Below are 20,151 nucleotides of genomic sequence, written 5' to 3'. Positions count from 1 at the left end.
GGAAAAGTGTCACCAGACCCCCAACCACAGGAATGCAGGCTGACAACAGGTAAGGGGAACCAGGCAGAGCTCTGGCAGGACCAAAGCACCACCAGTGCCTCTCCTGCTCTGGCACCACAAGGCTTATTGATGTGCCTGACATAGAGTTGGGTTAATAAAACACAGGAAGTAAAGTAGCAAGTGCCTGTGACTGCCTCCTTATTCTGCATGAGTCACTGCTCGCTAATTTCCAGGAAGACCAGTCTGTCCTGCCAAAGGGCCAAGTGTGCCCTGGATGCATGTCGATAGCTCCACTGACAGTTTGGTCAGGACCAGACCACACTCTGGGAAGAGAAACTGGCTTCTTACCCTAAATGTCTGGTGTTGAGCCTAGTGTGGGCACACAGTAGGAACCCAACTGATAAAGAGTTAGATCCTCTTATTTGTGAACTCAAAAAACAACAATCTCACTAACTGCAGTGCCCTGAGACAACCAGCCCATTTCCCCCTCCCACTGGGAAATGCCAACTGTCTAATAATTCAACCTTAAATGCAAATGCATAGACCGAGGGGGACTGGGGAGGGGCCAAAGGGAGGACCACACAGCTCTGCCAGTAGTTCTGTCAGAGAGAAGACACAGGGAGGGATGCATGGGCCTACCTCGCACACAGTGCAGTGCCAGCGTGTCTCCACGTGGTGCTTGCACTCGTTGCAGGTGTAGACGAAACGGTCCTGGCCCTGGGTGTGCAATTCCACCAGCATGCACAACGTGGACCACTTGGACCGCCTCAGGGAGGAGAACTCCCAGTGCTTGTCCCTGGCGAGGGTGAGGAAGGCATCCCGCCCATCCATGAGGTCACAGCTGAGCAGGGGGTCAGGGTCAACAATAGGGGGCAGTGTGTTGATGACAGGCCCAGCATGGAGGTGGATCACAAAGAAGACCTGCAAGAAGAAGAGTGAGAAGATGTCAGCCCAAAGAATGGTGCTGAGGAGGGCTGGCCCTGGAGGACCCAGGGCTACCCCAGCCTGCAGAACTGAGACAGTGCTTAGCCTGACACCTGTTGTCCCAAGTGTGTCGCAAGTGTGTGACTCCCTGGGAATGAACTGACTTGGTGAGGCATTGTGTGGTGTTACCCAACCAGCCAGTCCTGCCTTATAGCGGCTGGTGCTCCTGCACAGCACGGTGGGAAGCACCAGAAAGAGTGCCATCATGCCTTCACCCTCTTGGCCAGGGGGCGCAGGGCTGTGGTTTCTCAGCACCCTCTGCCTCTTATCTCAGCCCACAGGGGCACAAATGCTGGGCTCTGCAGCTTGCCCTGCATCTCACCTCTTTGTGCTTCTCCATGGTGGCATAGAGCTTCTGGGACAAGTCGTTGGACACGTTGGGCATACTGGGCTTTTTCTTGTTAGCCCGGCTGATGCTGCTTTTATTCTTGTTGGTTTTCTTGTTGTTCTTTTTCTTGGCATTCTTGCTGTCACCCTGGCTGCCCTGCAACAACATGCAAAGTTGTCAGACAAGCCTCCACCTCCGGGTCCAGTATCCAGTGGGGACTCCCAGCTACAGGCCCTGGGGACTGCAGGAAGCCCAGCTTAGGGAAGACCACTGGGCAGACCCCTATATGTATGGGCTGTAAACACACTGCTGCCTTCAGAGGCAACTTCTGGAGGAAAGGTGATGAGGACAGAAGCAGGCCCTATGTACTCGGCTGAAACCCCGTGGGCACAGTGGTGATACATAAACACAGAGCGAGCATTGCTTGTGCCATGATGGACAAAGACCACATTACTTCTTGAAGGAAAGACACACCCGGGATGCTGGTTTGGAATCTTAACAACTGAGGGAGAGGAAGTAATTTTTCATTGTCCCACATCATTCCACTGGATACCTGCCGCTCCATGGCATATCCTGCATGTGCAGGGCTTATTCTTTGCCTCACAAAGGCCCCAAGCATCCACCATGTGTAAGAGACATGGGAAAGGTGCTAATGAAGAAGTCACTGCACGGCGAGGAGCAGGAACTTGAAAGTTGCCCCTCCAAGTCCCAAGCAAGGCCGCATGAGAGCAGAACGCCTCCCTGATCCCGCTCCCATACCCCAGGCCCACTCAGGCCTGTAACCCACCGTTAGTGCTGTAAATGGCTTATGTCTGAGGGGTTCTGCTGCTTAGTTAAAACATTCCTTCTCTGGGAAGAACTCAAGCTCTTAGTCATTTAGGCCTCAAGGCAGGAATGCTCACTTGGTCTGGCCCAAAGAACTTTACTTATAACAAAGGGAGAGAGAGGGAAAGAAAAGGACAGAAAGGAAGAGGGTTAAAGAGGGGGAGAGCAGGGAGGAGGAGAAGGGGAGGGATAAAGAGAAATATTTTCTCTGTCTCTCTGGGTGCTGAAAGGAGTGCCACTCTAGGGGAAGCTCAGTTGCACTCCCCCCCCCCCCCCCCCCCACCGAGGCGTATCTGAGAAAGAGCCAGGAGGGGCCCAATGAGTCTTGACAACTGGCTGTAATGTGGACCCAGATCAGAAAAGGACACTGATAAAAACTAAGGACACTGAATGAACTTCAGACTCTAGTTAACAATGATGCATTAAGTACTGGTTCAGCAATTGTAACAAATGCAGTACACCAATTTAAGATGTCATCAAGAGAAACTGGTACTGGAATATACGTAACTCTGTACCATCTGCTCAAGTTTTCTATAAGCCTTTATTCTAAAGCCCATATTTTAAGTTATAAAATAAATATAGATTCCCTGCACAGCTTAAAAAATATAGCCAAATAATGAAAAAATATTTTGCCACCAAAGCAATAGCACCTATGCACATTTACTTTGTGTATTTTTCTTCACAAAACTGGGGTTACACACACAAGCTGTTTCTTTCCCATTATGGCAAAGCAGCGTTCAATCAGAAGTGGCGTCCATAACTAACGCAATGCTTAGTTACGTGAACTGGACACACTGGATGGTGCCACTGTTCTTCACCTCCATGTCCTGCTCTCTCCCCCACATGCAGGTCCATGGTCAGAAAAGGGAGTCAGCCCTTGTCTATTTCTGTCTCCCAGAAAGTGCCCCTGAACCCCAGGCCAGAAGCACACATCATCCTTGAACAGAACTCATGGTGGGGGTCTGAATTGCCCCCGACCTCTGCCTACCCAGAGTCCCTCTCTATGGGATCTCCAATGCCAGGGTACAGACTCTCCTCCTTCTGCTGTAACCCAGCCACTGTCCTCCACTACCTGGATGCACCTTCTGATTCAGGCCACCTCCCATCCAGAGATGTCTGGCAGTGGCGGACACATGTAGGGACCTTGGGGTTCACAGATCAGTTCTGATCTCTCTCCCAATAAAAGTGAATTTCTGCTAAAATCCAGCCCACTCTTCAAAGGTTGGTTGAGTGGGAAACCTCACACCTGCCTGGCATAGAGCAGCCACTAAGTCACTCTAGACCCCTGGCTCTGAACGCCAGACCCACCCACACAACCCCTTGAGCGTACCTGTGAGGGCCCCAGGTTTACACAGCTCCTCTAGAATATTAAGAGGCATCTTCATATCAACACATCTGCAGCCAGTCCTAACTTCTTCCCCCAAATATGCTCTCCCTCTTCTGCAGCAAAAGGCACAGCAGGCAGCCTTGACGCAGGCTTTTCCTTACATGCCACGATGACCCTCCCCAAATTCTGAGGTTATTCATCTCAAAATTCATCACATATATCTCATGGCCTCTACAGCTATGACCCAAACTGAAACTACCATGTCTTACTGGACACCACAAAGCATGGCACACTCACTCACAATTAGATGCCTATGTTTCTCCTCCTTCTGGAAGCTCCTTCTCTTCTCGATCCTCTGGGTTCCTTTTCACCAGGTCAGTCTCTGCTCAGATATCTCTGCCCCAGATAGGACCCCTCCCCTGGAAGTGGCCCCATCTTCCCTGTACTTCTTTTTCTTCACAGCTTCCACCACTATCTCAGAGTGTGCTGGGCATGTGTTTCTCTTATTTCTTCTGCCAGAAAATATACCCCGAGGGCAGGGATGGTGTTTTCCTTTGTTCTCACTGTACTGCTCAGGCCCGTGCCTATACACAGTGGAGACTTAGGGTGAGTGTATGCCACCACAGGGAGAGCTGCAGGTGTGTGTGTGTTTAGTTTAGAAAGCACACTCTTACTATTTTTTTTTTAAAGATTTTATTTACTTACTATTATTTATTTTTTAGAGAGAAGGGAAAGGAAGGCCAAAGAGAGAGAGAAACATGTGACAGAAACAGACTGGTTGCCTTTTGCACACCCTCAACTGGGGACCTGACCCACAACCCAGGCATGTGCCCCTGCCTGGGAATGGAACTGGTGACCTTTTAGTCCACAGGCTGGTGCTCAATCCACTAAGCCACAGCAGCCAGGACTCTTTTATTGTTATTATTTTATCCTCACCTGAGGACACTTTTCTTTTCTTTTTTCAATTAATTTATTTTTAGAGAGAGGGGAAGGGAGGGAGGAAGAGTGGGAGAGAAACATTGATCAATTACGCTTACACCTCCCCAACTGGGGACCTGGCCCACAGCCCAGGCATGTGCCCTGACTGGTAATCAAACTGGCAACCTTTCGTTTCATAGGACAGAGCCCAATCTACTGAGCCACACCAGTCAGGGCCTGAGGACATTTTTCATTGCTTTTTAGAGAAAGGAAGAGAGAAGTGAAGGGAGAGAGAAAAACAGCGATGTCAGAGAGAAACACCTATCAGTTATCTCCTGTGTGTGCCCCAAACAGGGAATCATATGTGCCCAAACTGGAAATCAAACCTGCAACCCTTTGGCTATGGGGCAACACTCCAATGAACTGAGCCACACCAGCCAGGATGGTAAAGATTTTTTTTTTTTTTTAATCCTCTATGGAGGACATGCTTAGAAGGGAAGGGAGTGAGAGAGAGAGAGAGAGAGAGAGAAGAGAAACATTTGATGGGTTGCCTCTCGCACGTGCATCACTGGGACCAAACCTGTAACCCAGGCATGTGACCTGACCCAGAATCAAACACATGACCTTTCAGTTTATAGGATGTTGTTCCAACCAAATGAGCTACACTGGCCAGGGTGGTACTCTTTTAAAGCGATTGCTTTCTGACTGTGATGCATCCCTCTCTGTATCTGTGTGTTCTGGGCTCCCTGGCACAGCATCCATGTCTCTCATCTGTCCGTGTCTTAGCCCTCCTTGTCTGTTCTACCCAGAGATGACAGAGCAAGCACTTCTTGTCCCCTCCTATCAGGTGATGTCTCTCCAGTGCCCATACCTCAGCTCGCCCTGTAACCAGCGTGGGCTGTGTTCCCAGGCCCGTGCATGGTGATAAGGCAAGGTTATGTGTGAAAATCTACCAAAAAGAAGGCCACATCCTGTGAATGCAATAGCACAAGTTCACTCTCCAACCTGTCAGAATTCGGCCTTCAGCACACGTATCTGGGCCACAAGCTTTCCAGGAGGGTGGGGTGGTGGGGACATGGGGGGCTTTACCTCTGTGGTCTCACTGGCCGCAGTGCTCTCTTCCTTCTTCCTCTCTTCTTCTTCTTGTTCCAGCTCCTTAATGCTCTCCTCCAACACATTGGGCCAGAAGTCACCCTCAAAATAGGGCAGTTCCTTGGCACTGGTAAGCCTGTCTTCAGTTGCTTGTTTGAAAATGTCCTGGAGAGTGAACAAAGCAGAGCAGTGAGACAAGGGGACCTAAGCAAAGCTCCGAGAAGGAGGTGGTGTGTGGCTATGAACTGAAGAGGATCCTGGTGCAGCACATGCCCACGGTGCACAATGGCCAAGATCAGACAATTTAAACAGGCAACACCACGGCACAGCTCTCAGACAGCCAACTAAAAGATCCTGATAGACTACAGATAAAAATGCTTCTACATTTTTTATACTTTTATTTTTATTTTTGCTTTCTAATCTTCATAAGTGAATATAATTCTAATATGTAAGTATGAGAGGAAGACACACGAAGATATATAAATCAGCGATGACAAAGCTACCCCAGGCCCTCCTTCAGCAAGCACCCAGTCAGTACCTTGTAGTCATGGATGATTCGCTCTGCAAAAGCCTTGTCCAGCATCTTTTTGTACCACTCCTGCAGGCGCTTAGGTTTTGGGATTTTTTGATCAGGGGGGTGGCAATGGAAGATGTAGTCATCTCCTTCACTTGGGGGACAGGCCCAGATGTGTCCTGTCACATACCTGTTGGACATACACACACACATAATTCAGATTCAAGAACTGAGTAAAACTGTCCCTGCTTTCAAGGAGTAATAGCTGAGGAATAGGGAACAAAGCATGAACAGAAATAAGTATAAAGAAAAGAGAAAGCAAAGAAATGACCACAATGCTTATGGCAGAATATACAGGACACTTAGAGAGGTTCCACACCAGTGTGCTGGGAGAGGGGCAGGTGTGGGTAAGGCCAAAATCCTCTAGTGTCCAAATGCATGCCTGAAGTCAGCCCCAAGATGCTCCCTTCTCAGGGCAAGCACATCGGGAAGGGGCCTAAGGCTGCAACGGAACCTGTGAGCACAGGAGAAAGCCTGGGAAGACAAGAGACTCACCAGGTATATCAAATGGCTTCTACTCAGGAACACACGGAATTCCCTACCCACTTTCTTCTGCACATAGAAAAGGCAGTTGGGTATTTCCTCCTCTAACGGTTCAGGTTAAAATAAATCTTATTCTGTTTAAGGCACTTCAATCAAATACCTCTAACTTTTTCAAATTTGGGAATGAAATATGACAGATTTAAAATATGAAAACAGAGCTAGAGAAAGAAGTCAGATGCAAGAGACCACATCTTATAGGATTCCATTCATATAAAATATCCAGAAAAAACAAATTTATGGGGACAGAAACTAGATTAGTGGTGAATGGGAGCAGGTGTGGAACAGGGATTAACAGTAAATGGGCACGGGGATTTCATTGGGGGATGGCAATGTTCTGAGACTGATTTATGGTGATGACTCCATAAAGTTACTGAGAGTTAGTAAAGTGTACACCTGAAATAGGTGACTTTTATAATGTATAAAATGAGCATCAATAATTTTTTTAAAAAAGAGGTCAGAATGGAAAAATAATGAAAAGAACGCACAAGGCAGGAAAAGCACATGGACTATGATGATGTGCCTGAGGGCACATGGAGGAGCTCTGGAGACTTCAGAATCCAGTTAGGATGTTAAAATAAAACTTAAACACTCTCATAGTTCACATAATAAATACACAGTAAAAATTAAAAATGAAGGTTTTATTAGTTTTGGATAATCTGAATGAAACTCACCCCAATTTCTTCACATATTCTAAATATCCAATAAGAATCTCATGGTAAACAGCTGTCCGAAGGCATCGGGGCCTGAAGAAGTGAATACTGTCCAAATAAGATATGTATACACGCCTAGGGGTAGGGTGAGGAAGAAAAATTAATTGGAAGTTCAGGGTATCCCCTAAACTTGAAAGCAAATAGCATCCAAATAGAGAAAAAAAAGCTACAGAAATAAATTTTGTTTTGACGGCATTTATACTGGCCACAAACAGGATATAGGAAAACTCCCATGACTAACTGCTGCTGCCAATCAATAAATGGAATCCAATTTCATCACTGAGCTGAGAAGCAAGGGCATCACTCACCAAGGAGAACCATAGAAAGATAAGGGCAAACTAAGGAAAGTCATTTTCAATTCCCTCTCATCCAGATTCTAAAATTAACATGAAAGAACTCTTCGCAGAGGTACTTCATTTTTCTAGATGCATCAGAAAATGTCCAGGCTCATGGAGTGGTCCCCACCCCATTCTCTTGTGGGTCTACCTGCACCAGGTAAGACAGGGATAACAGCAAGACCAGAACCAGGACCCGCAAATACGCAAAAAACAAAACATGCTTAAAATAGTCATAAAAACTCTTCACTTTCCACTGGCTTAGAGGAAACCTAAACTACTTTGGTTAATCAAGTGTGGATTATTTAATTTACACCCAACTCTAAAACACATAGGTTCTCCAAGACACATAAAGTCCAAGTCCATTTTAACACAGTATGACACCCCTTGAAAGGAGAGAGTACTACCTTGTATTTGGTGGGGGACAATCAGAGCCATACTCTTGGACATGCATCCCAAAGAAGCACACATCTACTCCGTCAATTTCCTCAAAAGCAAAGAGAGCTTTGGTTCGATACGGGAAAGATTCAGACATTTCCCCAGAGTCCACAAACCTGAAATAAAAGTCAGAATTTGATGTTTGCACGTGTCAAGGTTTACAACCTAATTTGCTGCTCTAAACCCACTCAGGACAGAAAAGATCAAGGGCTGTCATGTCTTCTGACTACCAACCCAGAGCTCTTCCCACCAGCCCAGGCAGCTTGGAGCTATGATCCCATTTTCTGTGACACTGTTTTACTTGACTGAAAACTTAACCTCCTCTAATGAATTTGGGTTAGAGAGAAGGGCTTGCTATACACTAACCACCGAAAAGCCTTTAAATTATTCAAAAGCCTTGCCAGAGAGTGGGGCTTTTGTTAACCAGGTGGGGTAGGCACTAGAACAGTGCTGTTTTAGATTATGGCAGAATGTCTGCAACACAAACCGTGACTTCATTCCGGGCTTGACCTCCACAGTCTTGTCTGAGCTGGCCACTACCCGGACAAAGACCTCCCCGGCTTCAGGATGATTCTGTCGCCGCAAAAACTTATTGACTCGGTCTTCTAAATGGTTTCCCAATCGTGTTGTCTGCAGTCCTGGGAAGTTAAGAAGAAGCAGGTGAGAGGGCTTTGGAAGGGCTATGAAGAAGGCAACTGAGGCCATAGAATCCACCTGTTTCTTTCAGGGTAGTCTAGTGTATTTTAAAGATTAATGTTCTCTAAATCCAGAAGGGATCTAGTCTGTCCTATGAGGTGAGTTTTATGAGGGAAAGGGATACTCTGGAATCTGGCACTCGATACCCTGAAAATTGCCATCAAGTGCGCCCAGCTATTTCCATCTTTTTAAAATATATTTTTATTTATTTTTAGAGAGAGGGGAAGGGAGGGAGAAAGGCAGGGAAAAAAACGATGTGTAAGAGAAACATCCACTGGTCACTTCTCGTACACCCCTAACTGGGGACCTGGCCGCTTGGCTAATGTAAGTATTTTAAAAATCAATAAATACAAAGAAGAAGACATTGCCCTGTCTGGTGTGGCTCAGTGGTTTGAGCACCAGCCTGCGGATTGAAAGGCTGCCAGTTTGATTCCCCATCAGAGTACGTGCCTGGGTTGCCAGCCAGGTCTCCAGTTGGGGTGTGCAAGAGGCGACCAATGGATGTTTCTCTTACACATCGTTTCTTTCCCTGACTTTCTCCCTCCCTTCCCCTCTCTCTAAAAATAAATAAAAATCTTTAAAAAATAAAATAAAATATTTACAACATTAATGGGATTTTTTTTAAAGCTATTTTGGATATCAGAAGAGTCCCTACTGAGCTCAAGAAATATATGAAAAATTTAGACTAACTTTCTAAATTCCATTTTCTGCAATAAACATATCAATGGTAGATTTTTTTGGATATAGAAGGTATACTTCAAGAAAACTAATTTAAAAAGAAAAAACATATGGCAATGAAATAAGAACCCCACAGGAACATAAAAACTTGAAAAGCTATAAAAACAGGAGCAGTGGATTTGTGACCTATTTCATAAACTGATGAAGATGTACCCTATACACAGCTTTGTGGTCACGCTCTGGACCCCTTACATTCCGCACACCCCACGGCTTAGACAGCTATCCTGAGAAACACAGCATTAGCTACAAGGGACCCACAGGCCATCTTGTCTCTTCTTTGTAAAGCCCCTGAAGAAGTCTCATGTTGTTGCCCATGTTCCTCCATTCCCCCTCCACGCTGCTACTGAATATGCTTTATTCCCTCATGAGGCAGCTTCCAGTCCAGAAGGGAGGACACAGCTAAGAAGGGTCACCATAGTGAGGGAATTGCCCTTCTCTTGTGAAAATACGACCCCACATACTATGATTTTCAAATAGCGAACAAAGAACCTTTAAAATTAGGTCTTTACTTTTTTCTTCAAACCACCTGAGTTACCTGCATTAAAAACCAGGTATTTAAACAAGACAATTTATGACAATCTTGTTAAAAGCATCAAACTGAGCACTGTGAAAATGTAAAGAGGGCTAGAAAACAGTTTCCCCATGAGGAGGGGCATTACATTAGGAAGGGTTAGTGAACACATGGAAAATAGCCAGCACAAGTTCAGAGAGGCAACTTTCTTCTGGGTGAAAGTGGGGTGATTCTCATTCATGTGATGCATATATGGAAGACTGTTTCCAGTCCTGCGGTGTTTATGCAGCAGGTCCTTCCCCCACACATCATGGCTGTGAGCTCTTTGCAGTCAGTGCACACTCTTCTGCCTCATTCTTGCACTGCTTCCCGGTTTTCTGCAGCGTGGCCGCAACCTTTTATTTACTCACTTGTGCCCTCTTTCCAATCACCTGTCACCATGCTGCACTAAAGGGCATCCTTGTACTGCCTGTATGTGCAAATATCTTTGTATGATACATGAAAAATGAAATTGCTGAGTCTAAAACCAACATTTTAAATTGTACCCCCCACTACGGGCATTCAACGTACATTTCTGTCTGTGAGATGGGTGGTGAGGGAGCTTTTATTTTTCTTTATGTGATAAAATTCTTTAGCCTTCTGCCCTTTCACTCTGGGCTTTCTTTTTCTTTTTCTTTTTTTTTTTTTAAGGAAGGCTTTTTATAACCCAACACAATACAAATACTCTTACTGTGACCTTGAATGCATTCACAGTTGTCTCTTTTTCCCTTTTAACCACCTGAAGTTGAGTTGTATGTGTGGTGTAAGGTAGGAAAGTGGCTATCGGTGGATGGTCAGTTGTGACTATCATTCAGCTGGAAGACATTTCCGATACTCACTCAGTGCAAATATGAATGAGGCAAACTTTCCTTTGTGATCTACAGACACTTGCAAAGACTATTCAAATAAAAAAATAAGGGGCGACACTAGACTTCTAAGGTCATTTTCTGTAAGGAAATGTTCTGTATCTTACACCCTAAAGCTCACCTACCAAAGGCCCACATGTCTTTCTCCACCATTCCCTGGACACTGGGGTAGAGTCAGAGCTGGGCCAGCTCTTGAGCTCTTCTGTGACTCCCCACACCTCCAACCTTGTGCCTTCTGGCTGAAGCTACTCTTCTAGTGAGGCCTAGCTCTCCTGGCAATTTAGTTAGTGGTCACTAAAGTTCTAACCTAGGCAAATGTTTCTAAGTTGCTAATTGCTTTAATAATCTCAGAACAGATACTCTAAAGCAGGAATTCTCACCTGGGGGCAACTGTGCTCCCCAGGGCATATCTGGCAAGGTCTAGTGACATTTCTGATGGTCACCATGCGTGAGGGTGGCGGTGTTATTGATATTTAGTGGGCTGCCGCCAGGGATGCTGCTGAAATCCTACAATGCACAGGAGAGCCACCACAACGAATTATTATCTAGTCCTGCATGTCAACAGTGGCTCAGCTGAGAAACCCTAATCTACAGAAAAATATTACAATATTCAGTGAGTTCATCAATATTTCAAAACATTTTACAAGAGTGAGTTTAAGTTATAGAATAACTGTGAATTTTATTAACTACAGAGTTTGAACTTGAGTTGGCAATTACTTGGAAGCCTCTAGAGTAGCTTCCTCCTTGCCTCCAACAAGTGACTTCTCTCTCCATCCCATCATCTCTCTTCTACTCCCAGTACCTCAGATGGCCTGGCTCTTGTTGGGGACACGCTGAGCAGTATGCCAGTCACCTATCTTGCTGGAGAAATGAGAACTGCAGGGAGCACTGGGCATGTGCACTCTAAGGTGCTGCTACACGTGGCTTTCCTATATGGGTTCACTATTAACTCAGCAAAGGGACAGCCTGGGACTGCCATGCTGTGGAAGGTGACCCCCAGTATTTGAGAGCCTAGTGGACAAAGGTTATGTATTGTACACATTTGAAAAATAAATCACAACTACCTATGAAGTTACTTTTAGTAGTAACAGACTGCTCTCATAAAGAGATATCAGTAACCATTCTAAATGCAGCAGTGACATTCCCACCAAGTCTGTGCAGACCAGGTTCCTATCAGTGCTGGGTGGTGGATGGTGGCTGATCCTCAGGGAACCTGAGAGGGTCACTCCTCATACAGCACGGTTCACACCTAGTGATGTGAAAGCAGCCGCCCACACAAGGGCCCAGGGCTGAGTGTGCTGCTCAGACAGAACACATGTGTGTGTGTTTGGGAGAGGTCTTATTTCTAAGCTACTTGAGAAGGATCTGCTGACAAATTTTCTCTCTCATAATTCATTAAGTTTACTATATATCTAAGCTTTCTAAACTTTCATCAAAAACATGAATTGATCATAAAGCTGACTTTGATATAATGATCAGGTCAAATAAGTCTCTTTAAGGGGAAGACAAGAAAAATACTAAGTATTGGAAAACAGATAAAAACATTGGACAAGTGAGGTCAAAAGTGACGTGTTCTGAGGAACCAAAGGAAAACTTGGATAATTATACAAGTTATCTACAATGTACAGACCGGAAAACAGAAATCCTTCCACAACTTACGCTTAGCACTGAATTTGTTTTCTTTTCGAGTTCTGCCAGTTTTCTTCAAGCAGTTGTCACACACAAAACTGCAAAAACATAATGGGTGTGATCAGATTATAGAAAACAGTATATGTTGCCAAACCAGTGAAATGCAACATTAAAAGACTTTGGTGGCAGATAAACCACATCATTATACAAAAGTAAAGAGGCAGACTGCTTTGATTCTACAATTCCTAAAGCCGGCAAACACTTAAAGACTTAAAAATTTTTAGAACCAATCGCCATTTATCTTAACTGCTGAATTCTTGCTAACAACAATGAATGAAATGCAGCAGGAGCAGCAACAGCAGCAGCAGCAGGCGCCCTCCCCTCCACTGTGTATAACTGCCTTCCCTTTCCCAAGATCACAGGGAATTACTTACCCTGAAGGCCAAATGATATCATAGTGTAAAACACAAATCTGATGCATCTTCCGGCCACACTCCTTGCAATCAACAAAACTGGAAGACAAAGAAAGCACACTGAAATGCACGCGGAACCACACAACGGAGTGGACTGTTGGAGCTTGCGTACAGTGTTCGCATCTTGTCCTCTTGATTACTTTGAGTATCTGGCATTAATGCACCTGTTGATTGATTCAGCCATTTTAAAAAATTCATCAGTATATTTTCTGTAGAAAAAGCTGACTTTCTCCTCTTCTTTGTACAAATACCTCATTCCTCTCTTTTCCCAATCTCCTTTGCAACCAGGAGTGAAACTCTACTTTTAAAAAGTTCTATGATAAAGGCACATTTTATGGGTCAGTATTTCTGACATTACTACACATCCTGAAGACCAATGATGGCTCTAGGTAACTGCACATACCTAAACTGAATTAAGTAAAAGAGAACAATACTTTCAGTGTTATAAACACTTATTCTTAGGCCTAGGCACAGGCAGTACCTGCTCTGAGTCAGTTACAAGGTAGGAAGTCCCAAGCTGGTTGGTAAATGACAGTTCTTATTCAAATACACATTGAAGACCAAGAGGACACACTGAGCCACTTGCCCTCTGCTGCAGTCCCCACCCAAGCTCATTTGAAAATCTTGATCGCCAACACGCTTGAAGGTCACAGCCTATTTTTTCAGCCACTCCCTTAGCATCACTGCAAATTACACCTGATAGAAGCCTTAAGGGAAATTATACTTCCCCCATAATCTCTTGGGTTCAGGCTCTTCCAATCAACCTCAATGCTGAACCCTGTAACCTGACACACGTTCTTGCTTATTGTCTATTGAGTCCCTGATCTTTCCACTGTCCTTGCTGAGCAAGGCTTCACCCACTAATTGAACCTAACCCAGCTTCTCTATTCCTATTCTGTTGGAGGAAGACACACATACAGAACAGCAGCACCATTAACTGGCTTCTCCTGAATATTCTCTGGAAATCCCATGCTGTGTTGCCCTCTTCCCCATCCCCCACCCCCTATTCTATCTGATGGCTGTTCTGAACCTTCACTCCCTCGTCAAGTGCTCCATCACTCCCAACCAGCTCCTTCTCTGAAATTTCAGCAGTTGAGCTCATCCCTGGGTTAAGAATTTAAAAGGTCAGCAGGCAATAACTTCTTCAGTTTCTGTGCCTGCTTCAAGACACCCCATTCTTAACTTCCCTCCTGTGTCTAGAAGAGGGATGTCAAAAAATTACATTGTATGTTCTCGACTCCATTCTATTAATTTTGAATTCCAACCTTTCTCCCCTTCAAACTATTATATATTAACCAATTGGGGACTTCTGGCCAAGATGGAGCATAGGTAGACATGCTGCATCTTCCTCCACAACTAAGAAGGAATACAACTACCTCAACATTGGAGACAACCAGAAGTTCCAGAAAACTGAGCTACATGGAAGTCCAACAAACAAAGATATAAAGAAGAAATACTCATCCAGACAGGCAGGAGGGGCAGAGCCAGGGTGGAGAGGATGTGGTGTGGGGGTGTCGGCGGTGACAGCGGCAGTGGCTGGCCAGCAAAAAGTGCAATCATACATTAAGAAAAGTAGAGAGGGACACCTGGGAAGCACTCCCAGCACCCAACCAGACCGCAGACCACAGCTCCAGCGCCGGAGAAAATAAAGCCTCATTGCTTCTGACTGTGAAAACCAGTGGGGGTTGAGGCGGAGGAAGAAACTGCCAGTCTTTAAGTAGAGTCCGTTTGTTTAGAGGGCCCCCACAGTCCTAGAACATCTGCAGGCCCACCCACTCTGGGAACCACAACTGGGCAACAGCTAGAGGGGCACCAGTCCCATACAGGAAAGGGAAGAAGTGCCTGGAAAAGGGGTGAATGCTGAGCATGTGGCATTGTTCCCTCTGAGACCACTCCCCCACACACAGCCCCACAATGAGGTGAAACAGGTTGCCTCGAACTGACGAATACCTAAGGCTCTGCCCCTTACAATGTAACAGGTGAGACAGTTCTACCTAGGACACAGAGGCAAACACAGGAGCCTATCAAGATGAGGAGACAGAGAAGTATGGCCCAAAAGAGGGAATGAATCAAGGTTCCAGTGGGAGAACTAAACGACGAGCAGATAGCCATCCTAATAGAGGCAGAATTCAAAGCACCAGCAATAAAGATGCTCACAGACTTGACAGATATGCTTGAGTATGGTAAACACAGAAGTGAAGAAGTGAAGGCTATGCTAAGTGAAATGAAGGAAAAGTCACACAAATCCTATGGTGAAGGGAAGGAAACCAGGGTTCAAATCAATGATTTGGACTATAAGGAAGAAAAAAGCAGTAAACCAGTACAGAATGAGGAAAGAAGAATTTTTAAAAAGTGAAGAGAGGCTTAGGAACCTCTGAGACAACTTTAAACATACCAACATCCGAATCACAGGGGTGCCAGAAGGAGAAGAGGAAGAGCAAGAAATCGAAAGCTTATGTGAAAAAATAATGAAGGAAAACTTCCCAAATTTGGCGAAGGAAAGAGACATACAAGTCCAGGAAGCACAGAGAGTACCAAACAAGCTTGACCCAAAGAGGACCATGCCAAGACACATCATTATTAAAATGCCAAAGGTGAAAGATAAAGAGAGAATTTTAAAAGCAGCAAGAGAAAAGAGAATTACCTACAAAGGAGTTCCTATAATACTATCAGCTGATTTCTCAAAAGAAACTTTGTAGGCAAGAAGGGAATGGCAAGAAGTACGTATTCAAAGTGATGAAAAGCAAAGATCTACAACCAAGATTACTCTTCTCCAGCAAAGCTATCACTCAGAATGGAAGGGCAGATAAAGTGCTTCCCAGACAAGGTAAAGCTAAAGGAGTCTACCATCACCACACCATTATTATATGAAATGTTAAAGGGACTTATTTAAGAAAAAGAGGATCAAAACTATTAACATTAAAATGACAACAAACTCACAACTATCAACAACAGAACCTAACAATAACAAAAAGCAAGGAAAAAACAAACTAAAAAAAAAAAAAAAAAAAAAAAAAATCCCTCAAAAACAAACTAAGTAAACCACCAGACTAGAAACAGAATCATAAGCATGGGGATCATTTGGAGGGTTATCAGCTGGGAGGAGGAAGGGGGAGAAATGGTGCAGGGATTAAGGAGCATAACAGGCAGGAAAAAAATAGACAGGGGGATGTTAAGAATAGTATAGGAAAGGGTGAGGCTGACCCATAGACATGAACTAATATGGGGTGGGATTGCTGGATTGAAGAGGGGTACTGGGTGGAGGGGAGCAAAGGGGAAAAAAAATTGGGACTACTGTAACAACATAATCAATAAAATATACTTAAAAATAAATAACTACTAACCAATTGGTTGGCTCCCCTTCCTGTGCTTTTGTTCATACAGCCACCTAAGCCACCACCTAGACTGGCCTTTCTCTCATCCTCACAGTGTGGTCTCTTCCATCAGAAGGCTGTTGTTCAGGTTGGCCTTCCACCTCCCGCCTAAGCTGCTCCTCTGAGTCTCCTAACTAGTTTCCCTACCAGGAAGCAAAGTCTTCCTCTCTGGTGAATCCACCTCACAGATGCAGGGCGATCTTTCCATAACAGAAGCCAATGATGTCCCTCCAAACCTCTCCAGCACATCCAGGAGGATCTACACGTCAAAGAGCACTGTAAGTGACCCTGCACCTAATATCTCTTCTACGCATCGCACCGAGCTCCATCCACATTCCCTACCTACCAACCACTTGAGCTTACCTGTAGTGTTGTTGAATGTCTTGTGTTCTTTCATTCCTTTGTGTCTAAGGTACTCTTCCCTTTTCCCCAACACCTGCTTCTAGATGGGCATTACCTTCTCTGGGATGCCATTACACAACAGGACATGGCCCCTCACCTTTGGACCATCTTACTGCTTCCTGCTATCTGTGCTTTGGTCCACCCGTCTCTTGCACTGAAGAACAGAGCCCCTCACCTTGATTCACCCGTTTGTTGCCCACTGCCTAGCACCAAGTATTCCAGTGTAATGTATTTTGAAATTGAAAAATGAATATAAATTGTAGTGAAACTGCAAAACTGCAGGGGAGGGCATAACGTGAACAGGGAGATGGAGAATCAGGACAAACAACAATCCACTGGTCATTAAAGGTCTGAGGAGGTACCTCCTCATGCACCAGTCACTTTGCTCAGGCTGGAGCTCTGGTAGTCAGTGTGTACCCAGCCTGGGCACTGCTAGTAGGAGAGACTAAGTAAGCTCCAAACAGTAAAGACAGGTTCCAAAATGAAGTCTGGGTGGAAAGACAGTCTTCACTGCAGCAATTGGCCTCCCTAGAGCTGGCAAGGTGGGGGTGATGGGGTGGTGGAGGGGGTCAGGGCGAATAGAGAAGAGGATCAATTTCTCAATTCTGGATGTACCACAGCCACATTTTCCAAACATCCAATGGTGCCTGTGCTTACCAAGCATCTCTGAAAGGGCATTCACCACAGTGACAGAACACAAGGGGCCACTCTACACGTTGGGGTGCTCTCAGGACTCGGCTTTGGGGACATGAAAGGGGTGGTCACACTGAAGGAGCTCTGAAGCCTCTTTAGGGGTCATCACAGAGCAAACTTTGCAGATACAGCATTCTCTCTGAGCACTGGAGGGAAGTCAGGTATTTGACAATGGCCTTTGAAAATATATTAAACCAAAGACAGTGGCAAGAACATATACCAAGCTTCCCATTATTTATTTTTTAAAAAGTGGTTTCTAAGAGGTTTTCTTTATGAAATTTTCCTTCAAATGTTATTAGCACTACTCCACCAAATATTCCCACCTTTGGTTTCGAAAGATTCACACTAAATGATTTCTTAAAAACATCAATGACTAAGTTATTAGAAAGGTTCTAATAAAATCAAACATCTATCTCATCCTGTCATTGTTAAAATTCAGTAACTGAAGAGCATGTTACAGAGACACATATATTTTGTGTGAGTTAAAGGAGATCCATATCTGAAATAACTTCACACAAGAAAATTCCAAACAGGGCAATGTATTTCCAATGTCTTCTCCCACAACCCAATCAAAAGCAGGAACTTTGCTGACCTGAAACTAAAAGCTAAAAGTCAGAAAGAAATAGCTATATACTCACGGTTCAGGATCTAAAGTATCATTTTTCTTCTTTTCAAACTGATCCTTTGAAATTGTCCTTGTTTGAAAAAAAAGAAAGGAAAATGTTAAGTGAATTTATCTGTTGAGTCTAAACTATAGTCTCTGGGATATTATTTTATAATTAGCTCTTCAAAAACGAGAAGTAAATGGCCAGCTAAAATCGCAAGCAGATGCAATGATGGCATGGACATATAATTTTCAATTCTACAGAAAGCACTAACATTTACTTTTCTCTTTCTTGAAACACCTCCTCTGAACTATCATCAGCACTTATTATAAGATTTAACTAAGATTAGTCAAAATATAATGGCAAAATTGTGTTGAAATTCAAATCTGTTAATATTCAATCAAATCTATATGGTGAATGGCTACTAAATCTAACTAATATTGATGTAACCAACTCTTTTAATTACAATATTCCCTCAATGACAGAACGTCAACATGTACTTGGGAATATTTTACCCTTAAAGGGCTGAGTATTTGGTTTCTACAGTCCTTCTGTTATGATCAGTATATATGTGAATTACTTCTGATTCACAGAATTATACATTTATTAATCATGCAATAGGATCAAAAGATTAAGATGACAAGGGATATAAAAATAAATTGAATAGGTAGAATATATGTCATTTTGGTTTGCATATCTTACAAGTGGCTATGGTTTGTTTTGCATTTGAATAAAGCAACTTGATCTGCAGAGTAAGTGTCCCACACAGCTGGAAACTGCTTCAGTGGGAAGCCCTGCTGCCTGTGGGAGGACAGTGCACTAGCAGACTAGCCAGCATGGTAGGAATCAGGGCAGAGTCCGAAGAGAAAAGAGAAACACAGAACATTGGCAGTCCTGGGCCAACATGGTGGCTGGCAGGTTTATAGGTATCTCAAGCACATATGAGCTGACCACCCAATTTATGGATTTGCTTTTCCTTGTCACATTCTGGACACATAACCACTGAAAGATAACTCCATCAGAGGACAGGCATCAGGAGGAAAAGATGGACTCAATGAAGGAGTGAATGAGCCAACTCAGGCCTAGCCACACTGGACCTAGTGAGCAAGAGTCAATCCTCTTGCAAGGAAGGATACAGTCACATCCTAGGAGCTCATTATTTGTGTTTTGTGTTTTATTAGCTTCACAGCTTAAAGGATGAAGGCAGCTACATAAGATTCATTTTTGATACTGCCAGTTTTGTGAATAGGATTACTCGATTTCTTAGGTATAATCGAAAATTTACAATTTCCCAAAATTAAGGGTGACAACCACTAGGAAAAGCCGAGTGTTTTAAAAGAAGGGTCAGAACAAGGTCAAGAGGGACCAGTGAACTGCATGGGGGATGGGACATGGGTGGGTTATAGCATCACAGTCTTGAATGGAGGGAGAAACACAGAAGTGGCACTGGTGTTCAGCTAAAACAGCTACATAACAAAGTGAGCATAGTTAATACGAGAAAATATACTATGCCCAAGTCAAAAGAGCAGTGGTGTTTCCCTTTCACTCACAGACAAGAAACAAAAAACAATTCAAGAGTCACCCCCAAGAAAAATGACAGGATAGTACTTACGTCTGGGGTTGTGAAGGGTCGTCACCCAGGGTAACATTCTCCCCCTGGATCTCTGTGAAACACTTCTCACAGAAATGATACCTGTCAGCAAGAAGGCCATACTTGGGTGAACTGGTCCATCATAACACACAGCCACCCAAGCAACGAAGCCACCAATCAGAGCAGGGCAGATCACCACGACGAAGGGGGGACGTTGTTGGTTGATTGATGGGTCAGTGAGAACAATGAGAGGAACAGGGGCAGGTGGGGAAGGGCAGGATTAGAGAACAGGGAAGGGAACAAATAGCACAGACATAGAGGTAAGACGTAAACACCAAGACAACACAGAGCAGAAAGCCAAGGCAAAGCATTGATTAGCATTCGGTCTCATTGCACACATATCAGGCCATCATCACTAACAACGACTGGTCTCGATTCAGCTCCAAGATGCAAATGTTTG

The 20,151-nt window shown here is 44.4% G+C and overlaps 1 protein-coding gene across 1 annotated transcript in view; it reads right to left on the bottom strand.

The window, feature by feature from the left end:
* The window catches only part of CREBBP (CREB binding lysine acetyltransferase), a 141,150-nt gene that overhangs the window by 3,866 nt on the left and 117,133 nt on the right, over positions 1-20,151 (bottom strand). The window contains exons 20-30 of the mRNA XM_090277122.1: positions 19,713-19,793; positions 18,134-18,190; positions 12,988-13,065; positions 12,584-12,651; positions 8,562-8,712; positions 8,044-8,190; positions 7,263-7,376; positions 6,013-6,178; positions 5,472-5,639; positions 1,307-1,468; positions 640-921 (exon numbers count right to left, since the gene is read on the bottom strand). Of these exons, the coding sequence (XP_090133248.1) occupies positions 640-921; positions 1,307-1,468; positions 5,472-5,639; positions 6,013-6,178; positions 7,263-7,376; positions 8,044-8,190; positions 8,562-8,712; positions 12,584-12,651; positions 12,988-13,065; positions 18,134-18,190; positions 19,713-19,793 (1,474 nt within the window). The remainder of the gene's footprint in view (positions 1-639; positions 922-1,306; positions 1,469-5,471; positions 5,640-6,012; positions 6,179-7,262; positions 7,377-8,043; positions 8,191-8,561; positions 8,713-12,583; positions 12,652-12,987; positions 13,066-18,133; positions 18,191-19,712; positions 19,794-20,151) is intronic.

This window comes from Furipterus horrens, unplaced genomic scaffold (assembly GCF_987537825.1).
Source record: "Furipterus horrens unplaced genomic scaffold, mFurHor1.1.pri manual_scaffold_5, whole genome shotgun sequence".
Classification (NCBI taxonomy): domain Eukaryota; kingdom Metazoa; phylum Chordata; class Mammalia; order Chiroptera; family Furipteridae; genus Furipterus; species Furipterus horrens.
Note: the sequence above shows the minus strand (reverse complement) of the source record. Positions and strands in the feature narration are given on the sequence as shown.